Below are 27,718 nucleotides of genomic sequence, written 5' to 3'. Positions count from 1 at the left end.
TGGTGAAACGCAGGGAGTAGTGGTGGGACACGATTAGTCTCAAACCAGACCCTAGGCAATCTGGAGCATTTGAATATTGTGGGAGGGAACGCGGATGTCTAGAGAAACTAGGTCACGATCACAGACAGGCAAACCGAGAGTCAAGGTCATTACTAGCAACACACGCGCTCATGCAGATATACACACACGCACACAGACCCACAGACCCTATCTTATCAAGGCTGCGTGTATGTAACACTGCGACGTGACATATTAGCTTTGAATCACCAACCTGCAGTTGTTGTGCTAGACACCAAACTGAACTTCTAATAGCAGTGTGTAACATACACTGAGTATATAAAACATTAAGAACGCCTGCTCTTTCCATGACATAGACTGACCAGGTGAATCCAGGTGAAAGCATAACCCCTTGTTGATGTCACTTGTTAAATCCCCTCAATCAGTGCATATTAATTAAAGGATTTTTAAGCTTTGAGACAGTTGAGACATGGATTGTGTATGTGTGCCATTGAGGATGAATGAGTAAGACCAAATATTTTAGTGCCTTTGAACAGGGTATGGTAGTAGGTGCCAGGCACACCGGTTAGTGTCAAGAACCGCAACTCTGCTGGGTTTTTCACGCTCAACAGTTTCCCGTGTGTATCAAGAATGGTCCACCACCCGTACGACATCTCACAACTGTGAGAAGCATTGGAGTCAACATGGGCCAGCATCCCTGTTGAATGCTTTCAACACCTTGTGGAGTCCACGCCCGACAAATTGAGGCTGTTCTGAGGGCAAAAGGAGGTGCAACTCCAATATTAGGAAGGTGTTCCAAATGTTTTGTACACTCTGTGTATTCTATTCATACCAACATTCAACACATTGTATACTACATTTACTAAGGGCGGCAGGTAGCCTAGCGTTTAACCCCTGTGTAGTCTTAACATTCTGTATAGTCCCCTTGTCCTAAGGGTCAACAATGACCCGCCTTTACTAACAGCTCAATTACTTTACCAGCAGCTCAATTAAATGTTAAACTCCAAATCTATTTTGCATGAAGAAACAACCTGTCATTCATCAAACTTTGTGAATATCTGGGTTTTCCCTCTTCAAAATGCAGAAAGACTGCAGACACCACTCGTTTTTATTACAACACTCCTGTCAAAATTGTTTTCTTTACTAAAGTAGGGGTTTATTATTATTATTGCTAAAAGTACTGCATAGGTGTAAACATATTAGCAAGAGATAGCACTTGTATAGCCTAAGAAAATAGCAGAAATGTGCAGAAAGTAGATTTGAATGCATTTTATTGAAGGGTAACAATAATAGTCTTGAACTTTTTTGGCAACATAGTCTTATATACAATAAAATGAGGAATTCAACGACACAATACTAGTCTTTTTTACCATTGTCCCCACCCACAAGGTGTATAAACAATAAATAATAATAAAATAAGATAGATACAAAAATAAAACGTGAAGAACATAAATCAATCAACTCGAATTAGCACATGTAGGACAGTATGCAAGTGTGTGCATGGACTTTGCAGATGTATTTCTCACAAGTGCAGCACATAGTATTTGTTTTACCGTCCTTCTTTGGGGGACAGAATTGGAATCTCCTCTTGCCTGCCCCAGCTGCAGCCTCAGGTAGATCATGACAAGATTCAGCACCCTGAACAGCTTTCACAAGTGCTGCAGAGGCGGTTGTGCGGCGCTCCCGTCTTTGATTGTGTGGGGTCACAAGTACCTTTCCCAGCTGCTCCAGGAACACCCTCCTCTTGTTCTGCTAATCAGGCATCCAGATAGGGTTGATCGTGTTCCATATCATGAAGACATTGTATGACACAGTGATGTCATGTAAGATGACCAGGGGCCAGCGGGCATCCACCTGCAACTGTAAGTTCCAATTACCTTGTTCAGGTTGTCCACCCCTCCTTTGTAGTGGTTGTAGTCCAGAATGATGGCTGGCCCCCTATCCTCACGATCACTGATCTCAGCTGTTTTTTGCAGTGTGCTCAGGAGGACCACATTCTTCTTCCTCTTTGGGAGGTAACAAACTAGCGTGCTGGTGGGGGTGAAGGCAAACTTTGATGAGAAGGCCTCTCTCCCCCTTGTTGCGAGGAGTGTGGGCGGGTGTGCATGTGCGCGAGCGTGTGCACGTGTGTTTGTCTTTGTGGTGTGTAAATTATTTTATAACTTCCTGGTTAAAAATGACCCTAAGACAATATTTGTACCCTGGTGGTGTATGGAAATATTAACAAAGGGGATGTTTCACTTTTTCTAATGTTGGGGTCACTCTAGGAAAAATCCTCAAATTTGAAGTTGAAAAAATATAATTTAGGGGGTTTCCTCTGTTGTTAAACATAGTGGCGGATCATTTTTGACCCTTAAGACAACACAAGGGTTAAGAGCATTGGGCCAATAACTGAAAGGTCACTGTTCTGTCCTTGTGCAAGGCAGTTAACTCGTAACAACAACTGATCCCCCAGTTACTGATGACATGAAGAGGGGGGTTGGGTTAAATGTGGAAGACACATTTTGGTTGAATGCATTCAGTTGTGCAACTGACTAGATATCCCCTTTCCCTATAGGTTTAATTAGGGAACGTTAGAGTGCATACCTTCCAACACAATGCTTGTAGCAGTATAACAGAATGCCAGGGGCAGTATAGCAGAATGCCAGGGGCAGTATAGACATGTGTTTACCAGAAGCCTCGGCTGTATTCACTACAAGTTTTTCTCTTTATATAGAATTTGGCTGATAATAATTCTTAAGTGTCTATGGCTGGAATGTTTTGGTGGAAGTCAGTGGGTATCTATCCAGACTGGCATATGGGCAAACCTGACTGGGGCTCCCGTGTCCCCGGGGTATAGCCGAAGAAAGGTGAGAGCATGCACGGACTTATGCACGGACGGACATGCACGCATACAAGAATGCACACACACGCACACACACACACCTCCTTACACACCTCCATTTTCCACTTCCTGTACATACAGAAAGACATACAGACCATCATTTGCCTCTCTATTCCTCCAAATATTTTGGCTTTTTGTGGTATTTTATTAGGATCCCTGTTAGCTGTTGTGAAAGCAGCAGCTACTCTTCCTAAAAACACACAAAACATGAAACATGACATAATACAGAACATTAATAGACAAGAACAGCTCAAGGACAGAAATATATAGACTTTCTCTCAACTGCACTTGAAGTTGTTACACAAAAAAAACTATCCAATTTGTGTCACAGAAAGCCCTCATACAGAGACGTGAAAGCTATGTGAAAGTGTTATTCTCAACAGTTCATTACACCAGTTGGTAAGCTGGCCATCTTCTATTTTGGCTCGGTGTAGGGTGAAGATACCCCTCTACGCTGATCTTGGGGAATTTTTGCATTTTCGTTACTAATGGTTAGGATTTGGGGAGGGGAAGGGAAACTGATCCTAGATCATTGTTCTGACTCTGTTTGCAGGTCTGTAGTTCCTTGTGCCAAATCACACCTCAAAATACTATAGGCTCCAGACGCCCAACTGCCTGTCACTGTTACCAGGCAACAAGGTCCCCTCCCTCTTTCTCTCTCGCCCCCTCCCTCTCCTCTCCTCCTTCTCCCAGACACAACAGAGCAGAAGAGCAACAGCGCAGCTCCTCACACCTATACTGACTGTTGGGAAAACAAGGGTGATCACATCAAATTGTATTTGTCACATTTGCCGAATACAACAGGTGTAGGTAGACCTTAACGTGAAATGCTTACTTACAAGACCTTAACCAACAGTGCTGTTCAAGTAGAGTTAAGAAAATATTTACTAAATAAACAAAAGTTTTAAAAAATGTATAAAAAAGTAACAATAAAATGACATAACAATAACAAGGCTATATACAGGGGCTACAGGTATCAGGTATCAAGTCAATGTGCAGGGTACTGGTTACCTGAGGTAATTTGTACGTGTAGGTAGTGGTAAAGTGACTGTGCATAGATAATAAACAGCGAATAGCAGCAGTGTAAAAACAAAGAGGTGGTGTCAATGTAAATAGTCCAGGTGGCCATTTGATTAATTGTTCAGCAGCCTTATGGCTTGGGGGTAGAAGCTGTTAAGGAGCCTTTTGGTCCTAGACTTGACGCTCCGGTACCGCTTGCTGTGCGGTAGCAAAGAGAACAGTCTATGACTTGGGTGACTGGAGTCTTTACCATGATAGTATGTTTGTGATGTGGACACCAAGGAACTTAACTCGACCTCCTCCACTACAGTCCGTCAATGTTAATGGGGGCCTGTTCGGCGCCCCTTTTCCTGTAGTCCACAATCTTCTCCTTTCTCTTGCTCACATTGAGGGAGAGGTTGTTTCCTTAGTACCACACTTCCAGGTCTCTGACTTCCTCCCTATAGGCTGTCTCATCATTGTCGGTGGTCAGGCCTACAGCTGTTGTGTCGTCAGCAAACGTAAGGATGGTGTTGGTGACGTACTTGACCAAGCAGTCGTGGGTGAACAGGGGTACAGAAGGGGACTAAGCATGCACCCCTGAGGGGCTCCAGTGTTGAGGATCAGTGTGGCAGATGTGTTGTACTCTTACCACCTGGGGGAAGCCCGCCAGGAAGTCCAGGATCCAGTTGCAGAGGGAGGTGTTTAGTCCCAGGGTCCTTAGCTTAGTGATGAGCTTTGTGAACACTATGGTGTTGAACGCTGAGCTGTAGTCAAATGAACAGCATTCTCACAGAGGTGTTCCTTTTGTCCAGGTGGAAAAGGGCAGTGTGGAGTGCGATTGAGATTGCGTCACCTGTGGGTCTTTTTGGGTGGTATGCAAATTGAGTCGGTCTAGGGTTTCCGTGACGATGGTGTTGATGTGAGCTATGACCAGCCTTTCAAAGCACTTCCTGACTACCGACATGAGTGCTACGAGGTGGTAGTCATTTAGACAGGTTACCTTCGTGTTCTTGGGCACAGGAACTACGGTGGTCTGCTTGAAACATGTAGGTATTATAGACTCAGTCAGGGAGAGGTTGAAAATGTCATTGAAGCCATTTGCCAGTACACCCTGGAAATCTGTCTTACCCTGCGGTCTTGTGAATGTTGACCTGTTTTAAGGTCTTGCTCACATCGGCTAAGGAGAGCGTGATCACACAGTCGTCCGGAACAGCTGGTGCTCTCATGAATGCTTCAGGGTTGCTTGCCTTGAAGCGAGCATGAAATGGATTTAGCTCGTCTGGTAGGCTCGCATCACTGGGCAGCTTATGGCTGGGTTTCCCTTTGTAGTCCATAATAGTTTGCAAGCTTTACCACATCCAACGATTATCAGAGCCGTGGAGTAGTAGGATTCAATCTTAGTCCTGTATTGACACTTTGCCTGTTTGAGGGTTCATCAGAGGGCATATTGGGATTTCTTGTAAGCGTCCGGATTAGTGTCCCGCTCCTTGAAAGCGGCAGCTCTAGCCTTTCGCTCTGTGCGGGTGTTGCCTGTAAGCCATGACTTCCGGTTTGTATATGTTTGTATGGTCACTGTGGGGACGACATCGTCGATGCACTTATTGATGAAGCCGGTGACTGAGGTGGTATACTCCTCAATGCCATTGGATGAATCCCAGAACATCCCGTCTGTGCTAGCAAAACAGTCCTGTAGCATAGCATCCACGTAATCTGACCACATCCGTATTGATTGAGTTACTGGTACTTCCTGCTTTAGATTTTGCTTGTAAGTAGGAATCGGCAGGAGGGCAAGGGAGAGCTTTGTATGCATCTCTGTGTGTGGTGTAAAGGTGGTCTAGATTTTTTCCCTCTGGTTGCACATTTGACATGCTGGAAGAAATGAGGTAAAACAGATTTAAGTTTACCTGTATTAATTTCCCCAGCCACTAGGAGTGCCACTTCTGGATGAGCATTTTCTTGTTTGCTTATGGCCTTATACAACTCGTTGAGGTCTTACTGCCCGCATAGGTTTGTGGTGTTAACTAGACGGCTATGAATAATATTGATGAGAGCACTCTAGGTAGATAGTGTGGTCTACAACTTATCATGAGGTACTCCTGAGTGGCACAGCTGCCTAATGCACTGCATCGGGAGTCCCATAGGGCGGTGCACAATTGGCCCAGTGTCGTCTGGTTTAGGGTTTGGCTGGGGTAGGCCGTCATTGTAAATAAGAATTTGTTCTTAACTGACTTGCCTAGTTAAATACATAAAAATAAAAAGCGAGCAATACCTCAAGACTTCTTTAATATTAGACTTTGCGCACCAGCAGATATTAACAAATAGACACACACCCCCACCTCTCGTCTTACCAGCTGTAGCTGCTGTGTCCTGCCAATGCACAGAAAACCCAGCCAGCTCTATATTATCCGTGTCATTGTTCAGCCACGATTTGGCGAAACATAAGATGCTCATTTTTAATTTCCCTTTGGTAGGATAGTCTCGACCGCAGATCATCAAGTTTGTTTTCCAGTGATTGCACGTTGGCCAGTAGAACTGATGGTACTGGCAATTTACTCACTCGCCGGCGAATCCTCACAAGGCACAAGGGTGTGGAATCAAATATAACAGTTACATTATTACATAGCCACTATATCAGTTTTGGGCTAGGGGGGAGGAAGGAGGTTGACTTTGACATCGCCTCATTCTCTCAATATTTTCCCTCATTCCCAAAGCAAGATGTGGATTGTGACATGCCTTTGAGGTGTGTTACTGTCAATCACTATTTCAGCTTCACCTAACTGAACAGCTGCTTTGTACTTAGTAGTTCACTAATTTAGGATGTGATGCGTGATCTTATCACGACAGAGACAGGGCAGACGGATCATAACTTTTCAAGGGTACCTAGTAGTTCACGATATCGTGTACTACTTCTGACCAGAACCCATAGGAAATAGGGTACAATGTTGGACGCAGCCAGACATTCTCCTAACCGGGAGCTAAAATAGTGTAAGAAAGTGTAAACAACGGTTCCAACAATTCCAGTAAGTGCATCAGTACCTACGGTGGTGCTCTTATTGACAGTTCCAATGAAATACGTTCTCTCATACTCTTTCGACTTAAGCACCATCAAACATTTACAACTCTCTCGGTCATTCCAAAGAAACTAAATACTTACGCCCCATCAATATTGTACACAGCTTGTCAATTACAGAGTCCTAATACGAGTCGTAATCCCACCACTATTCTACAGTAGCTCTCTCCCTCAGTCCATCAGCAAGCTAGAGCTAACCCAGAATTATCAGTAGCAGGATAGGCCTGTCATGTTTCCCTGTGTTCGTCAAGCTTCATTAGTACAACACAAATTGAGGCAAAACTCCACAGAGAGAGAGAGAGAGAGAGAGAGAGAGAGAGAGAGTCCGACCTGAGTCCGACCTGAGGAAAAAAGGCAACATCAAATTGACGGACAAGATGTTGCCCTTCCATTAGTATTCCCCATGCTCAGATATTGACTGACTCCCTCGGTCCTTCCCCTCCAGGCGAGTGTTGTAAGCGGTACCCAACAGTGATTGACCTGCTCCTCTCTCCAAATCACGCTATAAGGGGAAAGCTTGGTTCATTAGTGAAGGATACATGATGTGTATTAGAGAATAATTGGACATTGTTTGCATGACTTTTTCATGAGTATTCCTCTCCCTCTGTGGGTGGTATGACTGGGGGTTTTGAAAAAGCTGTGTTTGGGTCTTCAATCATGGTCTAGAGTCATTAGAATCTCAAATCCTGTGTGGTGGACAAGGAAAGGGGTAAAAATGGGATTGAGATAAATTGACATTCCGATTACTGGGGAAAACACAACTGTTTAGAAGATTAAATGTCGTGTTTAATAAATGCCCATTCAATTACTCATACGGTTTTCTATACCGTATTTCTTTGTCCATAGATACCCAACTCAGCCCTTCTTATTTTCCTCCACAAAAACTCATATCACCTCACCACACGCATAGCAATCACACCCAGAATTCCCCCTCGTCTCAAGTTCCCTTTCCCTCTCTTACAGCTCTACTCCTATAGAGAATGATAGAGGCCTCTAGTGACTAAAGGCTATTTTAGCATGGGCAGCGCCATTGAGGGCTACCGCCATTTTAATGTAGTCAACTGGGTGGGACTTCCAACTCCATTGGCTGATCTTCCTGGTGACCCTGTTGGAGACAAGTCTAACGGGAACATCAGGAGGGGTCAGCCAATCGTGAAGAAAACGTACTACTTTAAATGTGAGATAGCCTTAATGACGCTGTCACAGATGCCATAATGGCACAGATGAGGCCTTTTTTCGTCTTTTTGGCTACTCCTCACAGGAGGCCATACCCCGGGGTTAATTTCCTCCCTCCCGGAATCCCATTTAATAGACTATATTCAGAGTGAAGCAGTCCTTCCCCGTTAGCGGTTAGTGGTTAGCAGAGTGATGTACTGTACTGTATGTCCTGTGTTTTGTTAGCTCTGCCTGGGTCTCAGCGCTGCTTGGCTGCCTGCAGGGCCTATGGTCGTCAGTTCCTCAGCTATCAAAGAGACAGTTACCAAACTGAGCTGCAGAAGAACAGAGGGAGGGGACTGCTACAGAGCGACAGGCTTACAAATGGAATGAGGGAAAGGAGTGAGACAGATACAAAGACAGCAAGGAGAGAGATGAAGTAAGAGAAAGATAGAGCAACAGAGGCAGACAGTCCCCTCCCCCGTATCTTCTCTAAATCGTGGTGATTTGGTCTTGCTTTTGACCCTGACCTGTTCAATATGACCATGAGCATTTTCCACCAGTTCTCCTCAATAACTCAAAACACCTCAAGTACATTTAAATGCTTTTCACCTTGATGTACAATGTTTTGGCTGGAATTTGCTAGATTTTAATAATTAATCTCAGGTTGAGGCTCTCCAGGTTCATTGTTAGACATGAAGTTTAAATGAGTAGTTAACATGTCTCAATATTTATCAGTGAAAAATAAAACATTTGCTCAGGCATATTCGAATGCATTTAGATTTGGCAAGTGAGTTTTTACTAAGGTACGATATTCATAGTTCATTCTGAATATAATCCTCCTGAATATGAAATTCAACTTGATACACGCACAACTTGGTACACACACAACCGCCCATCCATACACAAGACATTGTCAAGCACTATTTGAAACGGAGGTAGAGACATACCGCTGAAAAGTTATTTAGTGACCAAACGGGAGATTACACACAGATGAAATGACCTGACACATTAAATGACGTGCACTTGTCTTTTCCCCACAGATAGATCCATGTTCCGTAGATCCATGGTCCACTTCTGAACGCTGCTGCGACAACCATCGCCGCATAAACAATTTGCTTATTGGCAGCCAATCTGATTAGAACATGACCCGGTGTCACACCTGCACTGGTTTCCTCTAAAGCCTGATTGGCAGCTTCTCTTAGTGGATGTTTATTTTCCTTCCTCTGAAGACTATGCTTTGCTGGGATTGGCTTTCATCCTTTACAGCGGCTTTGAGAGGAAGCTGATGACATGCCAATCACACAATATCCCACAATGCATCAAACATCAAAGACATGTCTTTCTGTGATATGAAGCTAAAGTATAACATTTAATGTGAACTGACAATCTCTCATCACTGGTGAAACTATGAGATTGTTCTCATTTTACTGTATGCACATACACTAGTGCTTTAAAGCTACTGTAGAGACCATGTAATGCAATCCTCCGTAAATTAATTAGTCAATAAACATAGTCTGGACTTTGAAATACAGCTTCACGAACAGACAACTCAATTCAGCCATCTAAGTGACTCACAATGATGGAATAAAGTAGAAATGAAATGGGTATACCATTTCATTAACAAACTAATTGAATGTCCTGTAATTGATTAAGGTTTATTGAATATAACACTTTGAGAGAGAAATTTCTAGGCATGTTGGGGATGGCTGGATTTATTTGTCTTCTTCTGAAAACCAATCCTGTCACAACACAGGACGATGATTCTACACTGAATAATGCCGTGGACTTTTCACTGTGGCAAACGATGTCCATTATTGGTAATCCATTTGACATTAAATAGCAGAAGATTCCCAATTAAATTCCTTGTGCATATTTTATTATCCATTGAGGATGACTCCATGTATAAACCTTCTTCCCATACTCAATTGAAATGAGAGTTCATTGTAGAATTAAATGGTGGTGTTCTGTGCACACACACAGATCAAGCTCAAGGTTCTCTCTGATGCAGTGCTGGGCCACTAACTCAAAGGTTGCTTGTTCAAATTCCCGAGCCGACTCGATGAAAAATGTGTTGACGTGCTCTTGAACAAGGCGCTAAACCCTAATTGTTCCTGTAAGTTGCTCTGGATAAGAACATCTGCTAAATGACTATTAGATACTGCCCAGCCCTAATGTGTCATTACTGAATTGAATTTGCGATATCTGTTGGGTTTGAAGGTCTTCTTTCCTGTCAGTGTTTGAAGGTCTTCTTTGTGTTGCATTTCGGGTAATACTGTATAACCCGGAATGGTACAGAAATGGTATGACGGTATGAAAAACTGGATTCCGCCCAACCCTAATGTGTATTATCGTATTGTCAGCTGCTCTAACTCACACTTTTCCCACCGACCTTGAGAAAACAGATGACATTTCAATTTCTTTCTCTCTTATTCAGTGCCTATATTCCCTTTTTCTCTCTCTTTCGATTCCATGTCCACCTTCAACTACAAGTCTATGTATATGTAAAATATGTGTATAACTAGGTGTCTGTCTGTCTGTCTGTCCGTCCGTCCGTCCGCCTCAAGGTGTCTGTCTGTCGGTCGGTCTGCCTGTCTGTGTGTAACTAGGTCTGTCTGTCTGTCTGTCTGTCTGTCTGTCTGTCTGTCTGTCTGTCTGTCTGTCTGTCTGTCTGTCTGTCTGTCTGTCTGTCTGTCTGTCTGTCTGTCTGTCTGTCTGTCTGTCTGTCTGTCTGTCTGTCTGTCTGTCTGTCTGTCTGTCTGTCTGTCTGTCTGTCTGTCTGTCTGTCTGTCTGTCTGTCTGTCTGTCTGTCTGTCTGTCTGACGGTCGGTCGGTCTGTCTGACGGTCGGTCTGCCTGCCTGTCTGTGTGTAACTAGGTGTGTGTATCTGTCTGTCTGTCGGTCGGTCTGCCTGTCTGTCTGTACCTAGGTGTGCACGTCTCTTTTCCCCACTGTGCTCGTGTGTGCTTATCCCCACCCATTCATGTGTGTTTGTCTTGTTAGTTCCCAGCACTCCCTTTCCTCTCCTCTCCACTCATTTTTCCATGAGAGAGTTCGACAGCTAAGCAGAGCTTAAAGATAGATGGAGCAAGAGCAAAGGATGAAAAGTAAATTGACAGGAGGCTGGGTCTCCTCAGTGGAGAAACAGAGCCGGTGAAAGGAAGGGTCAACGAGGGGATGAAAGTTCAACTCCACTCACTTTGCTTCAGATGGGACTGTTGTCTCACCACAGCTTATATACATTGTAGGGTGAAATGATGTATTGTAGGATGTCAGCCTGGGGCGGAAGCGCCGTGTGTGTGGTGGGGGGATTGTGTGAGTGATAGCGGTTGGGTTCAATGACTAACTCTACTAGCTACAGTACTGCTACAGCTCACTAGACTAACTCCATGTATTTCGCCTGTGAGACACTAGCCAATTCTTACTAGCTAAAAGCTGGCTTAGTGTAGCTAAGACGACCAGCTAAGAAGTGGCCCGTAGGCACTGTTCTTGGATCAGCTTATACTACCCAAATCTTAACCCGAATAAAAAGATAATGTTAAACTAAATTAGGACAAGGGTCAACTTCCCTCTCTTTCCCCAGTGTTAGCTGGCCGCTAAATTTGCTAGCCACGGTTGTTTACTATGCTACTGATTAGTAGATTTTGTCGCCCAAGTGTTAGCCTCTAGTCGCTAAAGTCGCTAGCAGCGGTTGTTGCTAGTGATCCCTAGACTCTCATTTCTCAGTGTTAGCCTCTAGTCCCTAATTACGCTAACTGTGGTTATTTACTTCACCCGATTTAGTGTCCCTTACCGAAAAAATAGGCTTCTTGCAAATGGTTGCAAACAGCAAATTTGTGACAAGCTCATATTTTCACATGCTAAATACTTTTGTAGCAATCTGTTGCAGCAATCTGTTGTGGCAAATTTGCGGCGACTTGTGAATTTCTGAAATTATGGGAACCTTGTGGTGAGCATTCTACTGTTCTCTGCAAATTTGCTGCAAACTCATTAGTAATATGAAAATTAGATATGTTTTCTTTGTTAGTTTGTGTACACTCTCCGTGGGTTCGGCAGAAAGCATATTTTTTCCCCGTTTTTCAGGGATACAGTATTTTCAACATAACTTCCGTTTCCCCCAAAAAACGGATTGTGTCTTATCTACTTAAACCAAGTCAAATATAACTTTAAAGGAACTTTCTACTCACAAATAAAACTAAACTAATGTTACTAAATACACTAAACGACATGTATCCAAATCAAATTTTTATTTGTCACATACACATGGTTAGCAGATGTTAATGCGAGTGTAGCGAAATGCTTGAACAGATAAAAAATAAATCCAATATAATCTATAAATCTCTCACAATGAAAACATTGCATCACAATATTAACCTTAAAATCCTCAGCATGCTAATGAAGATAAGAGCAAAGATGGAATATTTTCCAGATAAATTGTTTGTTTTTATGTAGCTACAACATTTATATGAAAAAAATGGGACCCAGCGAAGGCTGGGAGGAGTTACAGGACGACAGGGTCATTGTAATGGCTGACATGGAATAGATGGAAGGGAGTCAAACGCGGTTCCCATATGTTTGATGTGTTTGATACGTTCCTCCTATAGCCTTTCCCACCAGCCGCCACTGATGTGAACACCTATAGGGATGTGAATTAACCATAGGATGTTTAAATGGTCGAAATGCAGAATTTACATGAGCCAAGCAATGATTTTTCAACCAATAGAAGTTAGAATAGAGAATGAACAATATTTTAAACAATTAAATCAACAAAAACTAAATCAACTTCAGAACTATTGCCTTTTTGAGGAGACTTTAGAGATAGCGGGCATTCTGACGTCCTATGTCAAAAGCTTGTTGAAACAATCTGAAAACATAAAACAAAAACAACATCAAGATACCTGGGGGGGGTGCTATATAATCAAACAATGTAGCTAGCATAAACTGGGACTAAGGCCTACTAAATGTACCTTTAAATGTGTGGCCAACTGTACCTAGCGAGCCACTGTACACAGTATATGTTTTCCAGTCAAGCCTCAACACAACTGATTCAAACTAATCAGCGAATTATGATCTTCAATCGTGAGTGAGGACGTCATCCTCAAGAGCAAGTTGTCGACTAGTTGTCTATTCTTTTTAACTCTGGTGTTTAAAACTTGGGTGAAAGAAGAACAACTAAAAGGAATTATTGTTAACTTGCATCTCAATACATTTTGACCTTGTGCACATATTTCTCTGTCCTCAGTTTGATAGTGGGCATCAATCTTTCTTTTTGCCTGGTAACGGATTGTTTCAACAGCAACAAAAAGAAAGAGATATAACTAAATGAGCTATCTAATAGTTTAAAGCAATGGACTATCTAATTGTGACAAAGAATGAATTCATGAATTGGCTACATTTCATGAGAATAATACATGCATTTGCTTACCTGATCACGCTTGAAGACGATACACTCATGTATCACTCAAAAGAAGTGTCATCAGTGAGGGCACTGCAAACATCTTTCCAGGGTGTTGATGCATCCTCTTCCCACTGCAGCCTCTTCCAACACCACAGGTATGGGAAGGGTATCCATGTCCAGAAGTGAAGTTTTGCTTTTGACGTCAAGTCACCTCATATTGTCGCTAACGTTGCCTTAGCTACTGTGCTAGCTAACATGCTACTGAACAGTGCCGCTAGAATATTGACATTGAAAGACAGCAACGTCTTCACCTAAATATATGTTTAAAAAATATTTAGCAGGTCATTCGTTAGTTAGCTAGCTTTCAGATTAAATGTGAAAAAATATGATAGTAAATGTTAGCAAGCTAGCTGGCCATTCAGTGGTGCTGACAGGCTGAAACTGATATAGCAAAAAAATAAAAATGTTTCAGTCTATCCAATAAAACATGACATTGCTAACCAGGCATCAATTAGCTAATTTTAATGTTTATATAATATGTTTAAATAATAAGTTAGACACTCACCGGACAACATTGGTAGGTAGCTAGATTTTTTGGTTTCCATTTGCAACTGATTTTTCTTCTCCCCCCTGACTGGTCGTCAACGGTTACTGTCTTGTGTTCACCAAAAATGACTTCTGGTGAACTGTTTGCCACTAGTGGCAATAAATACTATTGTTGCCAAAGGTTTCCGCATATTCACCACTAGTGCAAACTTCTGGTTACATTTTGTGGCACACTATTTAGTTTGCAGCAAATTTGCCACAAACCTGCGGGAAGTTTGCAGCAAATAAATATTTTAGTAAGGGGTCCTGTTCACTAGTTTTAGCTTCCACCAGTCTTTCTCTCCCTAGTGTTAACCTCTAGCCACTGAAGTCGCTAATTCTGGTTATTTACTATTTGTATTGGTATGCTGGTGGTCAGTAGACTCTCTCACCCCACTATGAGCCTCTCTCCCCAGTGTTAGCCTCTAGCATCTAAAGTAGCTAGCAGTGGTTATTTACTGTGCTGCAGGGGTCACCGGAGACATTACGAGCTTTGCCCTGCTCCCAGCAGACTTCCTTGTGTGATACACGACCAATAAAGTGCACAGTTAGCCCCGCACAATATCCCACTGTAGGCCTATAAAGATTGCAGCGGCTGCCATGTGGTGATATGCGTGGGCGCTTTGCCGTGTGTGTATGTCTTTATGTGTTTGTTTTGTCTGGTATAGCCTGGGACTTTGAACAGGGTATAGCAGTGTGAGTGTATTTGATTTTCGGTCTCTTTTCTTTATTTTTGATAGTTAGTTCGTTTGTTCTTTCTTTCTTTGTACATTTTCTTCTTTCTCTATGACGGTCTTTGACTTTCTCTCTCGCTCTCTCTACTCTCTCTCTCTCTCTCTACTCTCTCGATCCATATCTCCTTCTCTCCCTGAGTGTGTTTGCTTTCGTGTGTTCGGTGCGTGTCTGTTCTGTGTGAAAGAACATTTTGTTCTTTCTTTTCTATTACCATAACATACTGAATACCATGCGGATGAGCAGCTGTCAGTGTCAATATCCCTGAACAAGACCTCAGAGACCAAGGCTATTGATGGATCACATTCTTTCCTGAGTCCGATCCGTTGAACACACTCAAGGCTCTGCATGGGCCCTGGACCCTATACCAAGGACTAGCAAAAACACAGTAGGACCAAGAGCTTGTTTTTTTATCTGTTCTGGCCTGTTTGTGTGTGTGTGTGTGTGAGCATCCATGCGTGAGGTTTGGAGAGAGACCGTTAACCCTTAGAAAAAGGGCAAATATGGCTGCTCTTTCTTCATGGACACAGTGGACCTGGAGTATGTTCTATACCCTTCTGCGCACACACACACACACACACACACACACACACACACACACACATAAAAACAGGCACACACACTCACACACAAACCTACCAACCACTTAACACCTGCCGATTGGCAAAGAGCTGCTCGCGTCCCCTGGTTGTGAATTTGACTACGGCAGCAGATCAATATTTCCGATGAAGAGAGATTGAGACTGAGAAACAGCTGAGAGACTGAGAAACAGCTTCTGTTATGTTCTGTTAATTACTGATGTCCCCTTTAAGGATGGAGCACCCTTGGTCATGCGCAGTGTTGTTCTATGTTATTCTGGTACGAACTCGTTTGAGTAAATGTGAAGCTCCAGTTCAATTGCTTGTATTCCGAGTCTTTCATATGACATAAATAAGTACTAAGTGTTAAGACACTACAGCTTCCATGTCAAGGCCATCAGACTGTTATATAGCCACCACTAGTCCGCCTCCACTCAGCTACCCGCTCTGAACTTTAATCACTGTTCTAGCCGGCTACCACCATGTACTCTTCCAAACGTAGTCTTTGCCCTAGCGCTACAGAGCTGAATAAAATAATCAGCTTGATGATGAGTTGGCTAGTTGGCTACAATGGGGACGAGGATGATTACCTGCAGTGTGCATCACGAATACAGATGGAGTTCGTAGGAAGAGAGGAAGATTTTGACCCTGTAGCACAACAGCTAGCAAGCAGTGAAGACGAGCGGAGAGCTGACGAGAACGAGGCGACAGATCAAAGACCCGTGGAGCCGGAGGTAAAGAGAATGGCTAGCATCGGGAAAATAGATGTGTTTGATGACACGCAAGAAAACTGGGCATCTTACATTGAACGACTGGAACAGTACTTCATTGCAAACGACATTGCTGATAACAAAAGAGTACCAGCGTTGTTGAGTTTAATTGTCCCAAAAACATACAGTTTGCTAAGAGATCTGGCTGCCCCTCTGAAGCCCTCAAATAAAACATTCACAGAGATTGTGGAGATATTGCAAAATCACCTATCACCTAAACCACTCCTCATCGCGGAACGTTTTCGTTTCCACAAGAGAGATCAGAATGAGGGGGAGGGTGTTAGCACATATGTAGCAGTGTTGAAGAAACTGTCTGAACATTGCCAGTTTGGAGAGAACCTAAATGACACATTAAGGGATAGATTTGTTTGTGGACTGAAACATGAACACATTCAAAAACGTTTGCTCACAGAATCAGAGATCACGTTTGCAAAGGCTGTTGAAGTTACTGTGGCTATGGAAATCGCCACTAAAGATGCATTTGAGTTGCAAAGTAAAAGAAGTACTGACCTGTCACAAATTTCCCTGTACAAGTTTTCACGCAGCCGACAGCGCCCCCGTGTGGCCGAAAAATGCAACAGGTGTGACAGAGATGGTCACAGAGCAGAGGACTGCCGTTTCAAAGACGAAATTTGTCAAAAATGCAGTAGAAGGGGGCACATTCAAAGAGCATGCAAAATTCAGTCACAACAGGAAAACTGAGAAAATTAAAGGGTCTGTGAATGCACTAGCAGAGAACAGTGGCAGTGATTCAGATGAACGATTAATTGGTACAATGGAGTTAAACACATTGACTTCTCCCAGCAGTAGCATAATATGGGTGACACCAGATATCGAAGGCAAACCCCTCAAAATGGAGCTGGACACAGGATCTGCAGTGTCTATCATTTCCACTACTGTCTACAATGAGCACTTTAAGGCTATCAAGCTGAAGAACACAAATGTGTTGCTGAAGACATACTCAGGAGAGAGATTGAGCCCATTGGGGGCGTTGCAGGTCAGAGTGCATTATGGGGGGCAAACACAGCAGTTACAGCTGTATGTGGTGCCTGGAACTGGCCCCCCATTATTTGGCAGGGAATGGCTTTCAAAAATAAAGCTGAATTGGTGTGACTTGAAAATGCTCCACACGTTCCAGTCCAAAGAGAAAGGCACAGACCAAACACTGGAACACTTGCGGAAGAAATACAACACAGTTTTCAGTGATCAGATGGGAACAGTAAAAGGCTTCACAGAAAAACTTGTACTAAGAGATGACGCAACCCCAAAATTCTGCAAAGCCAGATCTGTTCCATACTCCCTGAGACCAAAGGTGGAAGCGGAAATCGATCGCTTGCAGGATACAGGGATCCTGACGAAAGTGGACAGAAGCGAATGGGCCACACCCATAGTTCCTATTGTGAAGAAAGACGGGTCTGTTAGAATGTGTGGGGACTTCAAGGTAACTGTGAATCCAATGTTGCATGTGGACCAATACCCCATACCACGCCTGGATGACATCTTTGCTGCACTAGCTGGTGGGAAACACTTCAGTAAAATCGATCTGAAACAGGCCTACCTGCAGCTACCGGTTGAAGAGAGTTCCAAACAGTACCTGACAATAAACACACACAAAGGTCTATACAGGTATAACCGCCTGGTTTTTGTCATTGCATCAGCCCCAGCCATTTGGCAACAAACTATTGACCAGATATTGCAAGGAATCCCAGGAACCCAGTGTATCCTGGATGACATGATCATAACAGGACGCACCGACAAAGAGCACCTGGCTAACCTGGAAGAGGTCCTGAAAAGACTGAAAGAGTATGGTCTACAGGCAAACTTAAAGAAGTGTGAGTTCTTCAAAGACAAGATTGTCTTCTGTGGACATGAGATTGACTGTAATGGATTGCACAAAACACAGGACAAAATCGAGGCAGTGGTACAGGCACCACGACCACAAAATATCACAGAAGTGAGATCTTTCACGGGACTGATCAATTACTACAGAAGATGCCTCCCAAACCTTTCAGCAGTACTCCAGCCTCTAAATCAGCTCCTGGAAAAGAATAGGACATGGCGGTGGACAGAGCAGTGTGAAAATGCATTTTTGGAGGCAAAACGGCTCATAACATCTGAACAGGTCCTGATGATGCATTACGACCCTGAAATGCCAGTGAAGTTGGCTTGTGATGCGTCCCCTTATGGCTTTGGTGCCGTCCTTTCACACACACTGAAAGATGGGTCAGAGAGGCCAGTTGCATTCGCGTCACCAACATTGAATGATGCAGAGAAAAACTACTAACAAATCGACAAAGAAGCACTGGCACTAGTGTGGGGCATCAAGAAATTCCACCCATACCTATATGGCAAGCGTTTCACACTGGTTACAGATCACCAGCCGTTGCTTTCCATTTTCAGTCCAAAGAAAGGCATTCCGGCAATGACAGCAGCCAGGTTACAGCGATATGCCCTGTTCCTTGCCAGTCATATGTATGACATGGAGTTTAAGCCGTCATCCCTCCACACAAATGCAGATGTATTATCCAGACTGCCGTGTACAAGAGAAAGACAAAGGAGGGTGGATGCAGTGGACATGTTCCATACCGCTCAGCTCGAGCCACTACCGGTCACAAGCACAGTTATCAAACAGGAGACAAGGAAAGATGGGACCTTGTCACAAGTGTACACCTACAGCATGTCAGGATGGCCAGCTACTGGCAGAAAGGAGCTGACTCCGTATTTCCAGCGGAGAAACAAAATTACAACGTACCAAGGATGTTTGATGTGGGGAATAAGAGTCATGATACCCCAGAAATGCCAACATCTAGTTTTGCAGCAATTACATGAAGGTCATGTTGGAATTGTCAAAATGAAGCTGCTCGCAAGGAGCCACTTCTGGTGGCCAGGTCTGGATCAACAGATAGAAAACATGGCGAAGAACTGTAGCGGATGTTTGGAAACCCTTCACATGCCTTCTCCTGTCCCAGTCCACCCATGGGAATGGCCCGCAGAGCCATGGCAGAGAATTCATGTGGACTACGCTGGTCCCTTTGAAAAGCACATGTTTCTGGTTATAGTGGATGCCCATTCCAAATGGTCAGAGGTGTTTTGCACTGACTCCTCCACCTCAGCTCAGACGATAGAGTGTCTCAGAACAACGTTTGCACGTTTCGGTTTGCCACTGCAGCTGGTAAGTGACAATGCGCAAGCTTTTGTAAGTGACGAGTTTACAATATTCATGTCAGTAAATGGAATCAAACACTCAACCTCAGCTCCATACCACCCTGCCACCAATGGGCTGGCAGAACGCTTTGTGCAAACCCTAAAGCAAGGACTCCGTGCAGCAAAACGAGACGAAGGGACTTTGCAAACAAAACTGGCCAAGTTCCTGGCCTCCTACCGAAACACCCAACATGTCACGACAAATGAAAGCCCAGCCGCACTGATGTTCAGGAGGCCTCTCCGCACACAGCTGGACATCATGAAGCCAAACATGCGTAATGAAGTGCTGAACAAACAAGCCAAGATGCTCTCCGGTGGCCCGGAGGGCCATCTCCAAACAGGACAGGAAGTGATGGTGCGAGACTACAGAAGAGGAGGGAAATGGACAAGAGGGGCCGTACACACACAAACGGGACCCAGAACTTACCAGGTTCAAGTGAGCCCAGACATAATCTGGCGGCGTCACATTAACCAAATGCATTCCACGGAAAACAGTACAACAATCGAGAGAGAACAGGTACAGAGGGATCCTGAGAGTGACACACAGGGAACTGTAGAGGACCGTGGGGCAGTAAAGAGACCCCAGGCTGAAAGAAGGGAACGTGTTGATGAAGGTGCTGCTATAGCAGAAGCTATAATGGAACAAGCACACACTGAGGATGTTCAGGAGCCTCCAGACAATCCGAGGCGCTACCCAGAACGAAGGCACCGTCCACCAGACAGACTAGACTTATAAACAAACAAACAAAAAACTAACTGTTCAAGTTCAAATTAAAAGATGCAAAATAACTACAACAAGTTCTGGGAAATGTTTCAGTTGTGGTTTGGTAAAAGTAACTCTGATTGTATAAGAGAAGGAATGTTATGTTCTGTTAATTACTGATGTCCCCTTTAAGGATGGAGCACCCTTGGTCATGCGCAGTGTTGTTCTATGTTATTCTGGTACGAACTCGTTTGAGTAAATGTGAAGCTCCAGTTCAATTGCTTGTATTCCGAGTCTTTCATATGACATAAATAAGTACTAAGTGTTAAGACACTACAGCTTCCATGTCAAGGCCATCAGACTGTTATATAGCCACCACTAGTCCGCCTCCACTCAGCTACCCGCTCTGAACTTTAATCACTGTTCTAGCCGGCTACCACCATGTACTCTTCCAAACGTAGTCTTTGCCCTAGCGCTACAGAGCTGAATAAAATAATCAGCTTGATGATGAGTTGGCTATTTGAATCAGCTCTATAGGGCCAAGGCAAACAACAAAATGTGCATCCAGGGGGGCCGCAGGATCGAGTTTGGGAAACCCCGCTCTAGACATTGACGCGGGTCACTTTAACAATGTTTACATACTGTTTCACCCTCTTCATATGCATGTACTGTATGGCTAGTCATGGCTCATCCTATGTATAAAAAAATGCAATAATTCTGGATTATGTTGGTATAGTTTTTTTTATTGCTAGGTATTACAGCACTGTTGGCGCTAAAAACTACAAGCATTTCACTGCACCTGCGATAACATCTGCTGATCTGTGTATGCTACAGTAGCAATACACTTTTGATTTGATCTTGAAAGTTTCCATGTTTTACTAAAATAATTTTTGTCTGTTTGTTAGCTATAGAGCAGGTCCAGGGACTGTACGGCTGGGCTGGGTTCCCATGTATGGAGCTGAGAGCTGAGAGGAGACAGTGGTACTAGCATCGCAGCCCCACATATATTGATATCGAGTTGTCTGCATGGTTGAATAGTGATTCCTCCATCTCTCACTCTCTCATTCCTATTTCCATCGCTCACTGGACTAGGTCTTCCAGTCTGCTCTAGTTCCGTCCACCAAACCCCAGATGAGCTCTCCCAGAACCTGGAATAAACTTAATGCAGTCACTCCCTACTCTCCCTCTCTCTCTCTCTCTTTCTCTCTCGTTCTCTCACCCTTCCTCGCTTGGGCGGGCTCCAATATGATTTGCTTATGGCGTCCGGTATTTCAGGGTTGTCTACGTTTTATGCAATGCCATTGACAGATGAGGACGTAGTGATTGGGAATAGTGGCCAGATTCAGAGTGCGATAGCCGGCCATTATTCACAAGCAATGGGAGGAGCAATAGAGACAACAAATGCAAAGCAGCTTTTTCCCAGTATGGACTGACATGTAAAAACGCCCTCGCGAATCTATTTAAAATGAGCGTGTGCGTCTTTCCAGATCCACAGAAAAAGTTTTAAAGGTGCATTTGAAAATGGGAAGTTGAAAGGTGTTCACTTGTCTGTTCTTTACAAGGAAGACCATGACACTGAAACTTCCCCGAGCTCTTAACACAGACACATGTCAACAGCTAAGCAGGTTTATATCGTGTGTTGTTCTGTGGATATAAGTGTGCCGATTGCTCTTATTAATTGCTGTCTTCACCTCTCTCTCTCCCTCTTTCAGTATGTCATCCGTCTTTGTACTAGTGTCAGGTTAGGGATGAACGGGGTTGTTCCACTGAAGTCTTCATTCGAGCTGTGAACTAAAATATATTTTCTCTCTCTCTCTTTTGGTCTACCCACAGGTGACTCATCGCAGGGCGGTAAGTGGACTATCTATCTCTCTTCACCTTCTCTCTTGCTCGGTGCTTGACTTGGACTGAAATGGATGCCAGTGCTCATTTTTGGGTGCAGGGACTGTTTATATTTAGGTGCAGGAGCTCCACAATCCTTTTGAGCTAATATTCTACAAGAGGTGCGGGAGTTCAAGCAGTAGAAAAAAAAGGTGCTGGTATTCAGCTCCAGTGAGATCCTGCCCAATTCAAGCACTGCTCTTTCTCTGACACATGTACTGATGTTTTATGTCTGTGGCTGAATATCAGACAATGGTGTAAATATGAACAGTTTTATTTTCCTAAACCTAAAGTTGTTTACTAAGGGAAGTCAAAAACCATAGTGCATGAAAGAGTACTTAAAAGTATGCAAATGGATTAAAGTAAAACTGTTCTCATGACTCAAACATAGATACGTGTTTTATATGAGGTCTACATAAGTGGCGGCTAGTGGGAGGGGTTATAGGAGGACAGGCTCATTGTAATGGGCCGGAATGGGAAAAAAATGGAATAGAGTCAAACATGTGGTTTCCATATATTTGATGCGTTCCATTCCAGCCACGACAACGAGCCCGTCCTCCTGTAGCTCCTCCCACCAGCCTCAACTGGTCTACACAGCAGAACAGGCACAACTCGAAGGTTTACCTGAAGCCATAAGGTTGGTGCGCATAATACAAAAAGGAATAGCCAGTTCCACATATCTGAGGAAGAGAGTCTACAGAGATAGTGTACATTAAAACATTTTAAGCAGAAACATGATTATGCATAAGTATTATCATTTAACATGATTAGTTTTAAATATATGCATTGTCCATAGTATATTCTAGCATAAAATGTTAACTCGGGGAATCCATTTCCCCTCTGCTGGACAGAGGTGGTATGACCCAACACACCCCTCCAATTCAGGATAATAGGACATGTCAATTAGCAGCACACCCTTTAACACACTCTAGAAGAGAGCTGCATAATCACAAAAAACATGTTGGGTCATCATTTGATTGGATACTACATTTTTGGCACATTAAATTGCAAAAGATATGGATATTTACCTGTATGCCCGCTTTCACACAAACATTCCAAAATTATAATAATCATAATCAACACTCCACTTGGGTATCCAAAATCCTAATGTGCCACTTCAAACCAGTCGGATTGAGATTGATTTGCCACTTGAACTTTTCTCACAGCGGTGAAAGACAACTTTAAGGGGAGTGCAATTACCATTAATTTGGTGTTGTGAGGCTGTGGGATTTCTGCCTTGATGTCGCTGAGAGGAGCTCACTCGCCTCACATGGCAGCTCTCAGTGGATTGTGAGCAATCCCAATCAATCATGGCTGGTTGGGGCACAGCAATTGACAACAATAACCGCTCAGGGCTAGTGATTGATAAGACTAGATTTATGATAATTCAATAATCAATATGGTGTTACATAATAGCCTGACAAATTAACAAATGAAGTACAAAGAAAACTTTTGATTTGACTTATTAAGACATCCTCTATGTCAAGTTTCAGACCGCCCAACCAGCCAGATCCACCTCCACGTCCGAACCCCACTAGTCTAGTGAATTTTGGCCCATTCCTCCTGACATAGCTGGTGTAACTGAGTCAGGTTTGTAGGCCTCCTTGCTTGCACACGCTTTTTCAGTTCTGACTTTGTTGTCCTTAAGCCATTTTGCCACAACTTTGGAAGTATGCTTGGGTTCACTGTCCATTTGGAAGACCCGTTTGCGACCAAGCTTTAACTTCCTGACTAATGTCTTGAGATGTTGCTTCAATATATCCACACAACTTTCCTACCTCATGATGCCATCTATTTTGTGAAGTGCACCAGTCCCTCCTGCAGCAAAGCACCCCCACAACATGATACTGCCACCCCCGTGCTTCACGGTTGGGGTGGTGTTCTTCAGCTTGCAAGCCGCCTCCCTTTTCCTCCAAACATAACGATGGTCATTATGGCCAAACAGTTCTATTTTTGTTTCATCAGACCAGAGGACATTTCTACAAAAAGTACGATCTTTGTCCCCATGTGCAGTTGCAAACCGTAGTCTGTCTTTTTTCTGGCTGTTTTGGAGCAGTAGCTTCTTCCTCTCTGAGCAGCCTTTCAGGTTATGTCAATATAGGACTCATTTTACTGTGGATATAGATACTTTTGTACTTGTTTCCTCCAGCATCTTCACAAGGTCCTTTGCTATTGTTCTGGGATTGATTTGCACTTTTCGACACCAAAGTACGTTCCACTTTAGGAGACAGAATGCATCTCCTTCCTGAGCGGTATGACGGCTGTGTGGTCCCATGGTGTTTATACTTGTGTACTATTGTTTGTACAGATGAACGTGGTACCTTCAGGCATTTGGAAATTGCTCCCAAGGGTGAACCAGACTTGTGGAGGTCTACAATTTTTGTGGAGGTCTTGGCTGATTTATTTTGATTTTCCCATGATGTCAAACAAAGAGGCACTGAGTTTGAATACATTGGAATACATCCTCAGGTACACCTCCAATTGACTCAAATGATGTCAATTAGCCTATCAGAAGCTTCTAAAGCCATGACATAATTTTTGGGAATTTTCCTAGCTGTTTAAAAGCACAGGCAACTTAGTGTATGTACACTTCTGACCCACTAGAATTGTGAAATAATCTGTCTGTAAACAATTATTGGGAAAAATTGCTTGTGTCATGCACAAAGTAGATGTCCTAACTGACTTTAGGAGACCACTCCACAAGAAACCACTCCACAAATTATTGACTCCAACCTAAGTGTATGTAAACATCCGGCTTCAACTGTACATACAGAAACAGTCAGGGCTGAAAGTAGATGTATTTTCTTACCGGAACAGAACATCAAAGTTCACGCACAATTTATTTTATATACTGAAAAAATGACAGGGTAGCCTACTCTGCTGACACTGACAAACACTCAATAAATATATATATATACAATTGGACAATAAATATATATATATATATACAATTATGACGTCCATCAAACCTGGAGGAGGAAATTATTGTCCAAAACCAACAAAACTGGCCTTAAGATAGGCTACTGTTCGCTCAATTAAGTTAATAATAATCTATTTGGTATCTTCAGCGTGCGCTGCCCAAATTGCAGACCGTTCCGACTGTAGGCTATGCGATTTTAAAATAACCCACAGCTTTAAAAAAAAGAAGATAATGATGCTTTGTGGCCAAATCATCCTCTCTGGTGTAATAGCCTATTTTGAATGATTTTATTTACTCCTGCATAGACAGGAGTAAGCTAATTAGGCTACATAATGTTGGCAATTTAATTCAATTTACTTTAGGGAAAGCTTCCCCTGGCCTTATGGTCACCGCCTATGCCTTTTAATGTTGCATAAACACAACCAGTCACATTGTTTTTTATCTGATTGTCAAACTATCACTTAACAGAGGCGCTCCTGTAGGCTACCCCCACACATTCGTCCACTCACAAAATCATTTCAGCATCAAAACCCCCAACAGTGCACTCACTGTTCCTCACATTTTGATGAATGGAAAGAGATCTGTTACGAAACACCTGCGTGTATTGAATGACATTCTGTGATTTGTCATTAGGCCTACGCTTGTAGCCTGAATTGATTCATCCACTGTTTTTCACTCGCGCTTCGGTCTCATCCACTCAAACCACAATTCAATTTTGGTGTGTACCAACCGGTTTCAAGTGAATTAGAAAATCGTTCATGCGGCTGACATGCAGTATTATTAAATAATTGTTTAATATCGTATACTTTTTTAGGCATGCTTTAATTGTGATAGGCTCACGTTTGACCGGTTGAGCGTACCCCCACTATTTATTTTGTCAGGACGCAGTAACAGCCCGTACCGCCTTCTTTCACCACTGGAAACAGTACATCCTCCATATAATTAATCTCATAGGCCTAGTAGTACTGTAGAACGCTTTTAACTTGAACACGATATACACGTAGTTGGGTTATACCGTCCTGCCCCTAGAGGCCCACAGCCCTGCAGCTCCCCAACCCAACACACCCTACTCAGCTTTAGGATCTTAGGGAAACATTGGTTTCCGGTGTGTTAGGCCAAAGCCAAAGTGACAACCAACAGTACGGCAGACCCCCAGGGCCAGGTCTGACCAGCCCAGCAGGTAGGAATTGCCTAAATGACGTGGGCATGTTTTCACAACAGATTCCTTTTGTTGTTCAGTATTCCATATAAGGCATCCATTCCAGAACTTATGTAAATTGCACAGTACACCCTCAATCTTGTAATAAATCAAATCTAGTGATACATAACTTGACATTTATTTTATCCATTGTGGAAGATAAACAACCTTTTTATTACTGGCAATTCATTTCTTAGCCCACGTCGTGGGAGATACCTGTTTAGATAGCAAGATGGCGCCGACAGAAAGGGACACCTCACTTCTAGTCCTTAGGAAACTATGCAGTATTTTGTTTTTTCTGTATTATTTCTTACAATGTTAGACCAGAAAATCGTAAGTGTTATTACATACAGCCGGGAAGAATTGGATATCAGAGGGTCGTCAATTTACCAGCACTACAACCAGGATTACGACTTTCCCGAAGCAGATCCTTTGTTCGAAACACCCAAGGCATTCGAACTGATTCCAGAGGGTGACCCAAAACAATGTCACTGCAGAAGAGCTGCCTTCTGGTCAAACTTCAGAGGCGTGCAAACCGCTTCCGAGTATTTAACTTGCTAATGTCCAGTCTCTAGATTACAAGGTAGACGAAATTAGAGCTAGGGTTGCTTTCCAGAGAGACATCAGAGATTGTAATATACTCTGTTTCACGGAAACATGGCTCTCTGGGGACATGCTGTCACACTCGGTACAGTCACCAGGATTCTTTGTGCATCGCGCCGACAGGTATAAACATCTCTCCGGGAAGAAGGAGGGCGGGGGTGTATGTTTAATGATTAACGATTCATGGTGTAATTGTAACACCATACAACAACTCAAGTCCTTCTGTTCACCTGACCTAGAATTCCTCACAATCAAATGCTTTTGTAATATCTCCCAGGAGATTCAAGATTGTTTTGATCACGCAGACTGGGACATGTTCCCGGTAGCCTCAGAGAATAATGTATATGTATATGCTGATTTGGTGAGTGAGTTTATAAGCAAGTGCATAGAAGATGTTGTACCCACTGTGACTATTAAAAGCTACCCTAACCAGAAACTGTGGATAGATTGTGGCATTCACGCAAAACTGAAAGCCTGAACCACTACATTTAACCATGGAAAGATGACTGGGAATATGGCCGAATATAACCCGTGTAGTTAATCCCTCCGCAAGGCAATCAAACAAGCTAAATGTCAGTATAGGGACAAAGTGGAGTCACAATTCAAAGGCTCAGACATGAGACGTATGTGTCAGGGTCTACAGGCAATCACGGACTACACAAAGAAAATCAGTCACATCACAGACACCGATGTCTTGCTTCCAGACAACCTAAACAGCTTCTTTGCACGTTTTGAGGATAATACAGTACCACCGATGTGGCACTTTACCAAGGACTGTGGGCCTCTCCTTCTCCGTGGACGACATGGGTAAGACATTTAAACGTGTTAACCCTCGCAAGGCTGTCGGCCCAGATGGCATCCCGAGTCGTGTCCCCAGAGCATGCACAGACCAGCTGGCTGATGTACAAACATATTCAATCTCTCCCTATCCCATTCTGCTGTCCCCACATGCTTCAAGATGACCACCATTGTTCCTGTACCCAAGAAGGCAAAGGTAATTGAACTGGTCCAAGCACA

General features: G+C 43.4%; 1 protein-coding gene across 9 annotated transcripts in view; it reads left to right on the top strand.

Moving 5' to 3' along the window:
• The window catches only part of LOC124008799 (neurexin-2-like), a 1,096,959-nt gene that overhangs the window by 298,774 nt on the left and 770,467 nt on the right, over nucleotides 1–27,718 (top strand). For all 9 annotated transcript variants that reach the window (XM_046320364.1, XM_046320362.1, XM_046320358.1 and 6 more), the window contains one exon: nucleotides 21,933–21,950. In XM_046320364.1, the coding sequence (XP_046176320.1) occupies nucleotides 21,933–21,950 (18 nt within the window). The remainder of the gene's footprint in view (nucleotides 1–21,932; nucleotides 21,951–27,718) is intronic.

This window comes from Oncorhynchus gorbuscha, linkage group LG21, assembly GCF_021184085.1.
Source record: "Oncorhynchus gorbuscha isolate QuinsamMale2020 ecotype Even-year linkage group LG21, OgorEven_v1.0, whole genome shotgun sequence".
NCBI lineage: Eukaryota > Metazoa > Chordata > Actinopteri > Salmoniformes > Salmonidae > Oncorhynchus > Oncorhynchus gorbuscha.
The sequence above is the reverse complement of the archived record's forward strand: the minus strand, read 5'-3'. Positions and strand labels throughout refer to the sequence as shown.